This window comes from Haliotis asinina, chromosome 1 (genome assembly GCF_037392515.1).
Source record: "Haliotis asinina isolate JCU_RB_2024 chromosome 1, JCU_Hal_asi_v2, whole genome shotgun sequence".
In the NCBI taxonomy this organism is placed as follows: domain Eukaryota; kingdom Metazoa; phylum Mollusca; class Gastropoda; order Lepetellida; family Haliotidae; genus Haliotis; species Haliotis asinina.
Window position 1 is genome coordinate 63,424,988 of NC_090280.1, and position 16,582 is coordinate 63,441,569.

At 40.4% G+C, this 16,582-nt stretch overlaps 2 protein-coding genes across 2 annotated transcripts; both read right to left on the bottom strand.

The window, feature by feature from the left end:
- Window positions 1-547: 547 nt before the first annotated feature.
- On the bottom strand, window positions 548-6,562 carry LOC137281809 (fibrinolytic enzyme, isozyme C-like). The gene is made up of 6 exons (XM_067813432.1): window positions 6,509-6,562; window positions 4,515-4,671; window positions 3,400-3,490; window positions 2,331-2,505; window positions 1,366-1,526; window positions 548-738 (listed from the first exon to the last, which is right to left on the bottom strand). The coding sequence occupies exons 1-6, from the start codon at window positions 6,549-6,551 to the stop codon at window positions 580-582; spliced, it is 786 nt and encodes a 261-aa protein (XP_067669533.1). The 5' UTR covers window positions 6,552-6,562; the 3' UTR covers window positions 548-579.
- Window positions 6,563-9,922: 3,360 nt separating this feature from the next.
- On the bottom strand, window positions 9,923-15,782 carry LOC137281826 (fibrinolytic enzyme, isozyme C-like). The gene is made up of 6 exons (XM_067813456.1): window positions 15,740-15,782; window positions 13,530-13,686; window positions 12,843-12,933; window positions 11,683-11,857; window positions 10,717-10,877; window positions 9,923-10,081 (listed from the first exon to the last, which is right to left on the bottom strand). The coding sequence occupies exons 1-6, from the start codon at window positions 15,780-15,782 to the stop codon at window positions 9,923-9,925; spliced, it is 786 nt and encodes a 261-aa protein (XP_067669557.1).
- Window positions 15,783-16,582: the final 800 nt, after the last annotated feature.

The window sequence follows — 16,582 nt, forward strand, 5'->3', positions numbered from 1 at the left end:
GCGAATAATCAGTTCCAGTGTATGTTTTATACACAATGTTCTTGTGATGCAATGTTCTTGACTTGATAAACTGGAAATATACTGGACAAAAATAGGTAGGGATTTATGTAAATTTTAAAATTATGAATAATGATCTATTTATTCACTAACAATCTGATGAAATATCAATCATAAAAAAACAATATCCCTAAATTATTTTGTCCAGTAGTTTTAATCTTTTCGAATTAAAAATACGTGATGCATTCAAATGTTCACTCAAGAGAATAGTGACTGAGTTAATTTTACCACGTAATTACGGAAGCTGACTTTTAGTATGTAATTTTCCATACATAAAAATACGATAGCATTCACCTTTAAAAACGCAAGTCTGGATAAAAGAACAGTACAAAACGTCAGTATGTTAGGGGATATTTATATGTTTTTAGAAATGGTCAATTAAACCATTATCTGTTACCATAGAGACTTACGTTGTGCAAAGAAGCAGCATGATGATTGACACGAGAACCTCGACGTCAATCTGATGCAGTTTAATGGTTACAAAACAGCATTGTCAGAAACGTGTTTTATTTGTTTCCATGGTTACAAGTCGGAGTTGTTCCTGATGAAGTCAAGGTACTTGGAGACTCTGGTGTAGACGCTGGGGGCGTCAGTAGCACAGCCGGACAGACCCCAGGAGGTGACGCCAATCAGGGTGTACTGACCATTTGACATACACACCAGGGGGCCACCACTGTCTCCCTGTCAACAGAGGGTAGATTAGGCACCAATAAAACAAACAAGCATCCCTGATTTCACACGCAATTCAAAGCATAGTAGTTTCCAGTTTCCATAGTAGTTTCCAAAGAGGGGTTATGCTCTTTCGTGATGTCTTGAGTCATATTGCAGATGTCTAAAATTGGTTAAATTTGATATAGCTGTGATTGGTTTCAGGTCATCTTAATTGCAGTAAAGATATTTTTATTTCCGGTCAAGATATTGTCAACAGAAGTTAAGATATCCATAAAACAGTTGAAGATACCCGTACCTTCTTCATGTTAATACGATTTGGCAATAACAACACTGCTTGTTTGACGTCTTTCTATGAAATTCTCGGCATGAGAACGGATATAGACGACCTTAGTGTTAATGAGAGGGCGAGTTTAGTTTTACGCTGCCTTTTACAATATTCCAGCAATATCGTAGCGAGGAACGCAAGAAAGCACACTGTGCTCATGTGGGGACTCGAAGCCAGGTCTTCAGCGTGACAAGCCAACGCTTTAAACATTGGGCAACTCCACCACCCATAAAATTGATGATATTCCGGTTTGCTTCAGGTGGTTGAGTTCGTGAATGAATACAAAACTTGGTGAATTTGTTTCCACTTACATTACATGCTCCTGTGGCCTTGTTGACGCTGTCGTAGACGCAGACGTGGTTGTCGGAGAGGCCGAGACCAGGGAAAAAGCCGAGGGCACTTTGGCAGGCGCTGTTGCTCACGACGTTGGTTTGGACTTCTTGCAGAATGTCGGGAATTCCAGACTCAGATCCTAAATGACAAATATCAGATGGTGAAAGGTATCTCAAAGTACTGTAGGTCAATGAAAAGCAGACCCTGCGGTCCCAATTGAACCTGTCTCTGACACAGTTGTCACACAAAGTGAGTGTTTGTTGAAGGAAAGCGGCGTTCATATCCTGCACGTGTCGGTCTAGCTGACCTGCTTGATGCATGTCATCGCAGTCCAGTTGAGTAGATGTTAATCACTGAACTGTCTCGTCCAGACTCGATTGCTTACAGACCGGCGTCATACAGCTTACCTGAACTGATCTTAGCTGACTCGAACTGAATTTGATTTACAACCCCGGCCGCTTTCCGTAGCATTTGAGGTGCATGTTTACTTACAAACGAATGATACACAAAAATAGGTAGTATATGCATGTCGGTTGTTTGCAAGAATAAAGTACGTGTGAACATAGATTTAACCAGGAAAACAAATAAAATGAAACAAACTTGCGACGTTAAACAAACAAATGGATGGGTTAAGTTTTAAGCCGCTTTTAGCAATATTCCAGCACTATTACAGTGCGGGACACCATAAAGGGCTTCACACACTGTACTCATGTGGGGATTAGAACAAGGGTCTTCGGCGTGACGAGCGAACTCGAAGTGCCATGTTTTAACATCTTTTAGTTTAACACAGCTGCACGCTAGGCCAGTTAACAGGAAGTGCCATGTTTTAACATCCTTTGGTATGACACAAATGAGCGTCAGCCAGGGTAGCAACAAGTACCCCACCAGGCGCTCCATCCACTTTCTCATGGACAACAAAACAAAAGGACTGTAAAATTCTCACCTCCAAGTTTTCCCCATCCGGTGATGAAGCAATCACTTTCCCCTGCAAAATTCTTGGAGTCATCAGGAACCAGATTTGCCGGTTGAACGCCATCATTCCATTGGAGGGGTGTGGCCAGTTTCAGAATAGCAATGTCATTCGGAAATCCGAGGGCAGTGCCGCTGTAGCTCGGGTGCTGTAATTATACACGTGTCACTTGACGAAAAGTGGTGATTTGAAAAACTTGTACATACTCTGCATTTACTGTGAAATCAACACCTTTTCACTGTGTAACGTTCGCTTGTTTTGTGATGGCAATGATGCTCAACACTGACTACTTTATATTCCCAAGCAACAACAACTTCCCCAAAGCAACATACACCCCCCCCTAAAAAAAACCAAACAAACAAACAAAAAAAACCCAAACAAGAAAAAACAACAACAACCCAACGCCTTAAACAAACAAGCCAAAGGAGTAATTTAAAATATCACATTTTATATACAACGTTCCCTGGTACTTTTCAGACACATTTACATAATATAACCATGCAATGGCAGAGATATGGTCAGTGTGTCAACCTTGTGCATTGTTGCAGGTCCAGCACCATCGTCGCCTCATCGAGACCACGTAACATCAATGAAACGCCATTGGAAGATTATGCAGCCGAAGGAATTGGCGGAGTTCCTCAGAGGTAGCGTTGATTGAACACACGGATTTCATTGATTTCACAAACGTCGCACCTTTCCATTCAGCAGCTGTTCAGCGGGTGAATCAGGGGAACTTGACGCCACGCTTACACATTAACCTCGTCTTTATTAAGATACTGTTTGTGACTGAGCGGAACTGGATTGGCGTGAAGTAACAGACGAAATGCTGCCAATGTCGTTCTTTTGACAACAAACCGGCAAAACGGTTATTTACAGTGTTTTGTCTCGTCACCTCACAACATTCCAGTTCCCTAAACGGGAGGCCAGACTCGCTGCCTTGGTTCACAGTTATACTGCTCGATGCTCATGATGTTGATCACTAGATTGTCTGGTTCAGACTCGATTCTTTACAGATCGCCACAACAAAGCAAAACAAACATACCATGACGTAGGTTACGTCGATTTGCTGCTGGAAGTCCGATGGATTCTGAAGATCGTGTCCACCTGCCACGATTGACATGTCAGACTGAACTCTGGAAGAAAACAATGAAAAAATATAATTAATTAAAACGTAAAGAATCATGAAGAATTTAGATTTTATTTACGTTGGTGATGGTTTGTTTCTGTGGTGTAAAACAACGTTGTGGGTACGGTGACTGTATTCAACGACATTTTGGGGGGTTCGAATCCCAGCACGCATCTCATGTGTTCTGTTGGGTCAAGAATGGAGTAAAGCTAATGAAAGCGCAGTACAAGGTCGCTGACCTACTTCTTAGTTTCTTCAAAAAGTACTGTTATTTCTGCACCAGGTGATTAAAAAATCTGCATAAAAGACAAGAGACTGGAAAAAACAGCGAGATAGCCTCATGGTTAGAGGGCCCGCCTACCACGCTGTACACCAGTGTTCGATTCTCCACATCGGTACAATGTGTGAAGCCCATTTCTAGTGTCCCCTGTAGTGATATTGCTGGAATATTGCTGAAAGAGGCGTAAAACTATACTCCCTCATCAATGATAAAGAGGTAAGGGCGAGGGGCATTTAATTTATCTCAAATTTCAAGTGTTCCAAAAATGCCCTACCTCCTTTCCTACAAAAATAGATGTCCATGCAAGTTTCAACTTTCCAGACAACCATCCATAGCATTTCTCTAATGTGGCAAAGATTTCACAACTGCTACAGGTACATACTTGGCTTCCCTCAGACACAGCAATTATCAACGTGCGATCATGGATCACTGTGACCTCATAATCATTCTATTCCTAAAATCTTCATTTATTAACGGTACACTTGAGGGTCAGATGTCATGAATCTACAGTCCTTCAGTTTCTAAAATCTACAGCCATTAACATGACAGAGGAGTGCCTGATACTATGACTCTACACCCTTTCCAGTCCTAAAATCTACAGTTATTCACAGTTCAGCTGAGTGTCTCATATTATGAATGTACAATTGTTCAATTTCTAAAGTCTACAACTATTGAAATGACAGTTGAGCGTCTAATATTGTGAATCTACAATTTAAGTTTTTGCATAGTTGTATTACGAGGTGTTACTCACTGATTTTCCACACAGTGGGCAGCGGTCACGGCGTAGTTGGCTGTCAGGATGGACGCTCCACAGATGTGACTTCCCTGTCGACGAAGGGAAAGCTGAGATGGCCAAGAATGAGGTACAGCGTTCGATCCCCCAACAATACGTTGGGAGGGGGCAGCGGCTGAAACATAGGATAATCGTTTATGTATTGATATGTTGTAGTTACAGTATATACTGAACAACATAAGAAACGCAATTTTCAAAAAATGAAATGTGATATAAGTCATATCGTGTCGTCTATCTAAACACCAGACGACTAAAAGTCACAGTTACGTTTCTTTTGCTGTTCAGTACAAGTTTGTGTAATATATGCACTTCAAACATGAATCACCAAGGACTGACAACGTCTACAAATCGTGGGTATTTCTACGCCGAATAAGTCCGTCTTTTGTCTGACCACCCAACCCATTTAGCTGCAGGGTGGTGTGTTAGCTTAGTGGTTAAAACTATTGAAGCCTGTGATGTCACTCGCCCTGAAAATGCTGGAATATTGCTAAAAGCGGTGTAAAACCAAACTTATACACTGATTTAGTTGTAACAGTCCAACCCTGATTCTCCTCTTGTTTAAAGAACACCATATGACTATTATCGTGCAAAATGTGCATCATCGTATTCCACTAGCATTGAGAATAAACTACCATTTTAAGGCGCTTGTACAGAGTAAAACATAACGAATAGTTTTGGAAGTAGTGGTTTCTTTGAGTTCATTAAAAATGCAGTATCCAGTATTAATCCTGTTGTAATAGATATATAGGAGAAACACATTTATAAATTTAGCTAACGAACGTACAGTAGAGTCAGCATTGTTCTCATTATTATATAGTACGTAATTTGTATTTGTGAGAGTCCGGATTAATGACTTTAATGACAAATTAAGAACAATTTTGCCGGGACTCAGAGAATAGTCCGCAAAATGGACAAAACCAGATTACACCGTCTGGATTTAGAAGATTCCTTTTAGCCGTTCCGGTACCTACCATAAGCAACCTCCTTAAGTTCGTTATAACTGCAGTATCCTGTATTGAGTCATCAATCATGTTACAATGGATATATAGACTGACGTATATGACGGACAGTTTTACTCGTTCCTGTGACTGATATTAGGAGCCCCTTCGTGTGTGTTATAATCGCAGTATCCTGTTTTGAGTTATTTATGTTTTCATAAAAAAGATGTATTGAAGGAACTTGCTTCCTAGGTTTCAGCATGTTTCCTTAAATCGAAAAACATGTCTGACAGGACAGCACTAAGCATTGTTCCATCTAATCAACCAGTTATGTTCTGCTGTCTAATGGTCAAAATGATCTATTGAATATCTTATGACAGAATTTGAAGTCTTACCTTCAATATGTGAACAGTGTACGCTTAAAACATTAAGTGCCAGCTTCATGCTACAAGGGACACCCCATAGCATAAACGACGACTTACAAGGAAAAGGTAGAAGGTCATCATTTCAGTCTTACAGAGAATGTGAAAAATAAGGACAATGTAGTCTTACAGAGAAAATATAAAACCACACCATACCCTGTCCTTCAGGAAACATGTAAAACCTCATCATACCCAGTCTCACAAGGGAAATGTAAACTCTCATCACACCCAGTCTTACAAGATAAATGTAAACCCTCATCACATCCAGTTTTACGCGATAAAAGTAAAACCTTTTCATATCCACTCTTACAAGGTAAATGTACCTTATCCAGTCCTACAGAGAAAATGTAAAACCTATCACACATCCTTAGAAGAATCATGTAAAACCCGATCACGTCTTTCAAGGCAAAAGGAAAACTTTATATGCAATCTTTCAAGGAAAAACGAAAACTTCTTTCTACCAAATGTTGCAAAGAACTTCATCCTAGTCAGGATTGCCCTTCGAAAGAAAGGGTTTGTTGAATGACAAGTACCAGCTAGGAAGTTTTAAAACCTTAGTAGCAACTACAGGGAACTGGGTATCTGTACTCACCAGCATAAGCTACGGAGACTGCGACAAGGAGACACAACATCATAGTGAAGGTATTACACTGACTTCTAACACCAACTCCTCCCTATATATGAACCCCAGAGGCCATGCAGATGCAGCGTTCGCAAGATACGTGGATACGCGTAGGACGTCAAAGATGCACTTGACTCAACATCAGCTGTCGGTTTCTGTAGGTCAACAGGTCTTGACCTGTGGAGTGGTGGACTTTCGAGGCTATCAGGTTAGAGACACGGTGACCACACGAGTGCATACAGATGGAGACAGTTTGACATTGTGCTTTCGGAAAGTCATTTGGAATTTTTTGAAGTGAGAGAGTTTAGTTTTACGCCACACTCAGCGACATTCCAGCTATATAGTTTGGAGCAGCCAATCCAGTGGCCAACACCAAGAGCATCGATCGACGGAAATGGGGTAAGGAGACATGTATCTACCACGTCAGCGAGCCTGACTGTCCGACCCCATTAGTCGATTGTTAATCTAAACATAGATTTCTGATGATAACCCGAATCTTCATTGGTAAAAATTAGCAATAATTTCTGATTGAAAACTAATAAAGGACATTATGAACAATCCATAAAATAATGTGGATATACCAACAGCTCAAATACCCAGTGACACTCGTTTATGAACGTGAATGTAATGAGTATGTGCCGAAGAGAGATAGAGAGCCAATATACAGACTGAAATTTTGTACCTATCCCCTCCCCCTCCAGCCACCCACTTTAGCAGTCATCCAGCCAGCCACCCAATTTAGCAATCATTCAGCCAGCCACCCAATTTAGCAATCAGTGAGTTAGTGAGCCATACTTCAGCGATACCGTGACGGTACCAATTAACAGTAGTATTAGAAGCTATAAAAGTGTTGACGATAAACGGTAAAACTACTAGTGTATCACAGATGGGGATATAAAACTAGTATGGATCTAAAACCTTATACTATAACGCAAGATAATACAATGTAAAAATGGGCTGGAAAACCCCAGCAACAGCAGGTATTTTACCATACTGGGGACCATGGACACTTTAATTACTGTTGCTACTTGCAAGGACCCTAGCTGGATTTACACCGTCCCTTCAGCTATTGGAAATTGGAAGAAACGTCTTCGTTCAGGTGCATGTATAAGACACAGCTGAGTATTCAAAACTCGAATAAAAGTCTAGGCATCACATGTTATTTATCAGTTGCTAACCTTTTATTGTCATTGTGTAGATATGATCAACAGTTATAACAATATCCACCAGGAGTGCAGCAAGCCAATTTCTTCGTGTGAGCCCGACAGATGCAAAGTTCTATATTTAGATAGATAGATTCATAGTGGGATTACCACATTTTAAATTGTCCTCGTAACGTGATGATAGGTCTTTTTGGCAAGAATTAGAAGAAAAAAATCTTTTTAGCAAAACTCATTTGTAATCCCGGGCTTTTTTAAATAGTAGCTACACTCTGCCTGTTGTTCTTATCCTAAACGTCAAAACTCAGTTCTGGCGCACGAATACATTGGAACAACAAACATAGCGAGAAAAATAAGAGTGTAATTGAGGAAAAAACTCTTTATGGTATCGGTTAGCGCAAATACGGGTAATGTCTATTTTCAATAGAGTGGAATCAAGTGACGTGTACATAAAATGTTTGAGTCAGCTAATAAGTCAAGGATTCTGAACTGACGTTAGTTCAGGCGTAGCACGTGGACTCGGTGAAGGACACAATGAAGAACACTTCACTCATATTCCCACTCGCTCAGAGCAGGTTCCATGACTCACTCAACGATCAGCTGATCGGGGCGAACGCCATGTATTCTGTTGTGTTACAAGATATAGAGCAGAAGGTTTGTTTGGACCTTGAAAAAAAGTAGTTCCGCCAAAACGATATTTTCAAACGCAGGCTTCTGTACATTAGATACAATTAGTTACAACTCATCAAATCCATATTGTCAATATCATTCTCGGTTTGTTTGTTATGAATTCTTATTATCAAACGCGATAAGATTCTAACAGTCGTGTTGTACTGTTCATATTTGTTACGTGCACTTTTATATACTTATATCTTACATTTCACATGTTTCAGTGACGATTCCTCTTTAGCTTTATGCCGCTCTTAGCAATATGACTAATTATGTAGTGTTGGTCTTTGTGTTGTTTGTTGCAGCTCTAAGCGATATAACAACTATTTGACAGCGATCTGTAAACAAAATCTGGATCAAACAATCCAGTGACTGACATCGTGAATACTGCTCCACTTTGGGAGACACTAATTCTGTATTGTCACCCTTCCATATTTGTCCATTTGCTATACTGCCCGTAACAGGTTTAGGGTCACCGGATACTTTCACGGCATCTGCAGTAATATGAATTAATTGAGTAACCCTTAAGTTCTTTTGACCTATATATGTGTCGGTTTATCCCCCACCTATCACAAGACGGGATGTAATCGATTAAGTTGTAAGGCGCTGTCCTTATTTATTGTGTAGCAAACCAAATGGAACGTGATTGATCAATTCAATCACATGTTTTTCTGACCTGGACTTCATACTAAATACGTAAAGTTTTGACCTCCTTAATGAAGAGAACACGTGATTGACCTCACATGGCATATTTACGGTCGTTAGTTATGACTAGACTATTTGTTTCATTTATTAATAGGATCATAAATCTCCTGTTCAGCTTTCGGCTACTGAAGAAGTAGCTTATTGAATCCAAAACCTTTTTGTCGAAGTTTTTAAGATCATTAAATAACGTAGAGAATACTAAATGCATTTGTATGTCTGGAACAATAACGAAACAAAAATGTCAACAGTTGAAATTTGTTTCTCGATATCCGAAATGAACACCCACTGTACTGTCCCCCTCAGAGCGAGTGAGTGATCATGGTTTTACACCGCACATTGTGCACATTTCACACATTGTGCACATGTGGGGAATAGAACCCTGGGCCTATATTTTCGAAGCTCTCATAGCGCTAAGATGCCATGCATCTGAAGTAAGTGCCACACATTAACATTGACTTACGACTGTCTTAGCACTAAGACAGCTTCGAAAATCTAGGCCCTACAGGTTGAAGAGCGGATGCCTTAACCATAAGGTGCCATCACAGGCTACGGTTATGTCAAGAAAAGGGTGCACAGTCAACGTGTCAGGATTATGTTTTATTTACGTTTATTACATGTCTAGATAAAAGAACAGTACAACACGTCAGTATGTTAGTGGGATATTTATATATTTTTAGAAATGGTCATTTAAACCATTATCTGTTACCTTAGAGACTTGCGTTTTGCATAGAAGCAGCATGACGATCGAGACGACAGCCAAACCGATGTATATGTAAATACTTGACGGAATATATTAGTATAATGGTTACAAAACAGCATTGTCAGAAACATGTTTTATTTGTTTCCATGGTTACAGGTCGGAGTTGTTCCTGATGAAGTCAAGGTACTTGGAGACTCTGGTGTAGACACTGGGGGCGTCAGTAGCACAGCCGGACAGACCCCAGGAGGTGACGCCAATCAGGGTGTACTGACCGTTTGACTTACACACCAAGGGGCCACCACTGTCTCCCTGTCAACAGAGGATAGATTAGGCATCAATAAAACAAACAAGCATCCCTGATTTCACACGCAATTCAAAGCATAGTAGTTTCCAGTTTCCATAATAGTTTCCAAAGAGGGGTTATGCTCTTTCGTGATGTCTTGAGTCATATTGCAGATGTCTAAAATTGGTTAAATTTGATATAGCTGTGATTGGTTTCAGGTCATCTTAATTACAGTAAAGATATTTTAATTTCCGATCAAGATATTGTCAACAGAAGTTAAGATATCCATAAAACAGTTGAAGATACCCGTACCTTCTTCATGTTAATACGATTTGGCAATAACAACACTGCTTGTTTGACGTCTTTCTATGAAATTCTCGGCATGAGAACGGATATAGACGACCTTAGAGGTAATGAGTGGGCGAGTTTAGTTTTACGCTGCCTTTTACAATATTCCAGCAATATCGTAGCGAGGAACGCCAGAAAGAGGCTTCACACATTGTGCTCATGTGGGGACTCGAAGCCAGGTCTTCAGAGTGACAAGCCAACGCTTTAAACATTGGGCAACTCCACCACCCATAAAATTGATGATATTCCGGTTTGCTTCAGGTGGTTGAGTTCGCCAATAAATAGAAAACTTGGTGAATGTGTCTCCACTTACATTACATGCTCCCGTGGCCTTGTTGACGCTGTCGTAGACGCAGACGTGGTTGTCGGAGAGGCCGAGACCAGGGAAAAAGCCGAGGGCACTTTGGCAGGCGCTGTTGCTCACGACGTTGGTTTGGACTTCTTGCAGAATGTCGGGAATTCCAGACTCAGATCCTAAATGACAAATATCAGATGGTGAAAGGTATCTCAAAGTACTGAAGATCAATGAAAAGCAGACCCTGCGATCCCAGTTGAACCTGTCTCTGACACAGTTGTCACACAAAGTGAGTGTTTGTTGAAGGAAAGCAGTGTTCATATCCTGCACGTGCCAGTCTAGCTGATCTGCTTGATGCATGTCATCGAAGTCCAGTTAAGCAGATGTTAATCACTGAACTGTCTGGTCCAGACTCGATTGCTTACAGACCGGCGTTATAAAGCTTACCTGAACTGATCTTAGCTGACCCGAACTGAATTTTATTTACATCCCCGACCATTTTCTGTGGCATAAGAGGTGCATGTTTACTTACAAACGAATGATACACAAAAATAGGTAATATATGCATGTCAGTTGTTTGCAAGAATAAAGTACGTGTGAACATACATTTAATCAGAAAAAGAAAACAAAAAGATACGAACTTGCGACGTTAAACACACAAATGGATGGATTAAGTTTTAAGCCGCTTTTGGTAATATTCGAGCTATATTACAGCGTGGGATACCATAAAGGGCTTCACACACTGTACCCATGTTTGGATTAGACCAAGGGTCTTCGGCGTGACGAGCAAACTGGAAGTGCCATGTTTTAACATCTTTTAGTTTGACACAGCTGCACGCTAGGCCAGTTAACAGGAAGTGCCATGTTTTAACATCCTTTGGTATGACACAAATGAGCGTCAGCCAGGGTAGCAACAAGTACCCCACCAGGCGCTCCATCCACTTCCTCACGGACAACAAAACAAAAGGACTGTAAAGTTCTCACCTCCAAGTTTTCCCCATCCGGTGATGAAGCAATCACTTTCCCCTGCAAAATTCTTGGAGTCATCAGGAACCAGATTTGCCGGTTGAACGCCATCATTCCATTGGAGGGGTGTGGCCAGTTTCAGAATAGCAATGTCATTCGGAAATCCGAGGGCGGTGCCACTGTAGCTCGGGTGCTGTAATTATACACGTGTCACTTGAAGAAAAGTGGTGATTTGAAAGGCCTGTACATATTTTGCATATGCAATCAACACCTTGTCACTGTGTAACGTTCGCTTGTTTTGTGATGGCAATGATGCTCAACACTACTACTATATATTCCAAAGCAACAACAACTTCCCCCAAAGCAACATACAAAAACAACCCAACGCCTTAAATAAACAAGCCAAAGGGACAATTTTTTATTTGTAAACTACTGATGGTTCGCTTTGATTTAAAAGTAATTTTAAATAAAGTCATTTACATTTACATCTTCTTGACTCTTGATACCTTCTTGGTGTGTTTATGTATTTCATATACATTCACAAGGTGTTCAACGGCCTCTCATAAAAAAACCCCCAAAACATTACATATTAAGTACAACGTTCCTTGGTACTTTTCAGACACATTTACTTATAAAACCATGCAATGGCAAGGATATGGTTAGTGGAATAACCTTATGCATTGATGCAGGCCCAGCACCTTTGCCTCATCGAGAACAGGAAACATCAATAAACTCCTATTGAGGATCATGCCGAGGAAGGAATCGGCGGAGTTCCTGAGAGGTAGCGTTGATTGAACATTCGGATTTCATTGATTTCACAAACGTCGCACCTTTCCATTCAGCAGTTTTTCAGTGGGTGAATCAGGGGAACTTGACGCCACGCTTACACATTAACCTCGTCTTTATTAAGATACTGCTTGTGACTGAGGGGAACTGGATTGGTGTGAGGTAACAGACGAAATGCTGCCAATGTCGTTCTTTTGCCAAGAAACCGGTAAAACGGTTATTTACAGTGTTTCGTATCGTCACCTCACAACATTCCAGTTCCCTAAACGGGAGGCCGACTCGTTGGCTTGGTTCACAGTTACATTCATCGATGCTCATGATGTTGATCACTAGATTGCTTGGTTGGGACTCGATTCTTTACAGATCGCCACAACAAAGCAAAACAAACATACCATGACGTAGGTTACGTCGATTTGCTGCTGGAAGTCCGATGGATTCTGAAGATCGTGTCCACCTGCCACGATTGACATGTCAGACTGAACTCTGGAAGAAAACAATAAAAATATAATTAATTAAAACGTAAACAATCATGAAGAATTTAGATTTTATTTACATTGCTGATGGTTTGTTTCTGTGGTGTAAAACAACGTTGTGGGTACGGCGACTGTATTCAACGACATTTTGGGGGGTTCGAATCCATTAAAATTTCCACTTTCCAGACAACCATCTATAGCATTTCTCTAATGTGGCTAAGATTTCACAACTGCTACAGGTATATACTTGGCTTCCCTCAGACACAGCAATTATCAACGTGAGATCATGGATCACTGTGACCTCATAATCATTCTATTCCTAAAATCTTCATGTATTAACACTGACACTTGAGGGTCAGATGTTATGAATCTACAGTCCTTCAGTTTCTAAAATCTACAGCCATTAACACGACAGAGGAGTGTCTGATATTATGAACCTACAATCTTTTAAATGCTAAAATCTACAGCTATTCACAGTACAGCTGAGTGTACAGTCAAATCGTTCAATTTCTAAAGTCTACAACTATTGAAATGACAGTTGAGCGTCTAATATTGTGAATCTACAATTTAAGTTTTTGCATAGTTGTATTACGAGGTGTTACTCACTGATTTTCCACACAGTGGGCAGCGGTCACGGCGTAGTTGGCTGTCAGGATGGACGCTCCACAGATGTGACTTCCCTGTCGACGAAGGGAAAGCTGAGATGGCCAAGAATGAGGTACAGCGTCCGATCCCCCAACAATACGTTGGGAGGGGGCAGCGGCTGAAACATAGGATAATCGTTTATGTATTGATATGTTGTAGTTACAGTATATACTGAACAACATAAGAAAAGCAATTTTCAAAAAATGAAATGTGATAAAAGTCATATCGTGTCGTCTATCTAAACACCAGACGACAAACATGTCACAGTTACGTTTCTTTTGCTGTTCAGTACAAGTTTGTGTAATATATGCACTTCAAATATGAATCAAGAAGGACTGACAACGCCTACAAATCGTGGGTATTTCTACGCCGAATAAGTCCGTCTTTTGTCTGACCACCCAGCCCATTTAGCTGCAGGGTGGCGTGTTAGCTTAGTGGTTAAAACTATTGAAGCCTCTGTTGTCCCTCGCCCTGAAAATGCTGGGATATTGCTAAAAGCGGTGTAAAACCAAACTTATACACTGATTTAGTTGTAACAGTCCAACCCTGATTCTCCTCTTGTTTAAAGAACACCATATGACTATTATCGTGCAAAATGTGCATCGTCGTATTCCACTAGCATTGAGAATAAACTACCATTTTAAGGCGCTTGTGCAGAGTAAAACATAACGAATAGTTTTGGAAGTAGTGGTTTCTTTGAGTTCATTAAAAATGCAGTATCCAGGATTAATCATGTTGTAATAGATATATAGGAGAAACACATGTATAAATTTAACTAACGAACGTACAGTGGAATCTGGGTTGTTCTCTCAGCATTATTCTCATACTGACACATTATTATATAGTACGTAATTTGTATTTGAGAGAGTCCGGATTAATGACTTTAATGACAAATTAAGAACAATTTTGCCGGGACTCAGAGAGTAGTCCGCAATACGGACAAAACCAGATTACACCGTCTGGATTTAGAAGATTCCTTTTAGCCGTTCCGGTACCTACCATAAGCAACCTCCTTAAGTTCGTTATAACTGCAGTATCCTGTATTGAGTCATCAATCATGTTACAATGGATATATAGACTGACGTATATGACGGACAGTTTTACTCGTTCCTGTGACTGATATTAGGAGCCCCTTCGTGTCTGTTATAACCGCAATATCCTGTATTGAGTTATGTATGTTTTCATAAAAAAAATGTATTGAAGGAACTTGCTTCCGAGGTTTCAACATGTTTCCTTAAATCTTCCAAACCAAAATCGAGACCGTTTTCTCCAACTTGTATAACGATATGGTTATGTATATGGTCGTCATTTCCAGGTTTGGATACGTTTGGATAAGTAAAATACCTGATAACTAAACCATTTCGGCGAGTCCCTTGATACTTTACTCATCAGGTTTCCATGGTATTTGTTTGATGATACACATAAAAGCAAAGCTCGCAAGACATATCTGACAGGACAGCACTAAGCATTGTTCCATCTAATCAACCAGTTATGTTCTGCTGTCTAATGGTCAAAATGATCTATTGAATATCTTATGACAGAATTTGAAGTCTTACCTTCAATATGTGAACAGTGTACGCTTAAAACATTAAGTGCCAGCTTCATGCTACAAGGGACACCCCATAGCATAAACGACGACTTACAAGGAAAAGGTAGAAGGTCATCATTTCAGTCTTACAGAGAGAAAAATAAGGACAATGTAGTCTTACAGAGAAAATATAAAACCACACCATACCCTGTCCTTCAGGAAACATGCAAAACCTCATCATACCCAGTCTCACAAGGAAAATGTAAACTCTCATCACACCCAGTCTTACAAGATAAATGTAAACCCTCATCACATCCAGTTTTACGCGATAAAAGTAAAACCTTTTCATATCCACTCTTACAAGGTAAATGTACCTTATCCAGTCCTACAGAGAAAATGTAAAACCTATCACACATCCTTAGAAGAATCATGTAAAACCCGATCACGTCTTTCAAGGCAAAAGGAAAACTTCATATGCAATCTTTCAAGGAAAAACGAAAACTTCATTCTACCAAATGTTGCAAAGAACTTCATCCTACTCAGAATTGCCCTTCGAAAGAAAGGGTTTGTTCAATGACAAGTACCAGCTAGGAAGTTTTAAAAACTTAGTGGCAACTACAGGGAACTGGGTATCTGTACTCACCAGCATAAGCTACGGAGACTGCGACAAGGAGACACAACATCATAGTGAAGGTATGACACTGACCTCTAACACCAACTCCTCCCTATATATGAACCCCAGAGGCCATGCAGATGCAGCGTTCGCAAGATACGTGGATACGTGTAGGACGTACAAAGATGCACTTGACTCAACATCAGCTGTCGGTTTCTGTAGGTGAACAGGTCTTGACCTGTGGAGTGGTGGACTTTCGAGGCTATCAGGTTAGAGACACGGTGACCACACGAGTGCATACAGATGGAGACATTGTGCTTTCGGAAAGTCATTTGGAATTTTTTGAAGTGAGAGAGTTTAGTTTTACGCCACACTCAGCGACATTCCAGCTATATAGTTTGGAGCAGCCAATCCAGTGGCCAACACCAAGAGCATCGATCGACGGAAATGGGGTAAGGAGACATGTATCTACCACGTCAGCGAGCCTGACTGTCCGACCCCATTAGTCGATTGTTAATCCAAACATAGATTTCTGATGATAACCCGAATCTTCATTGGTAAAAATTAGCAATAATAAATAATAAAGGACATTATGAACAATCCATAAAAAAATGTGGATATACCAACAACTCAAATACCCAGTGACACTCGTTTATGAACGTGAATGTAATGAGTATGTGCCGAAGAGTGATAGAGAGCCAATATACAGACTGAAATTTTGTACCTATCCCCACCCCCTCCAGCCACCCACTTTAGCAACCATTCAGTCAGCCACCCAATTTAGCAATCATTCAGCCAGTCACCCAATTTAGCAATCAGTGAGTTAGTGAGCCATACTTCAGCGATACCGTGACGGTAACAATTAACAGTAGT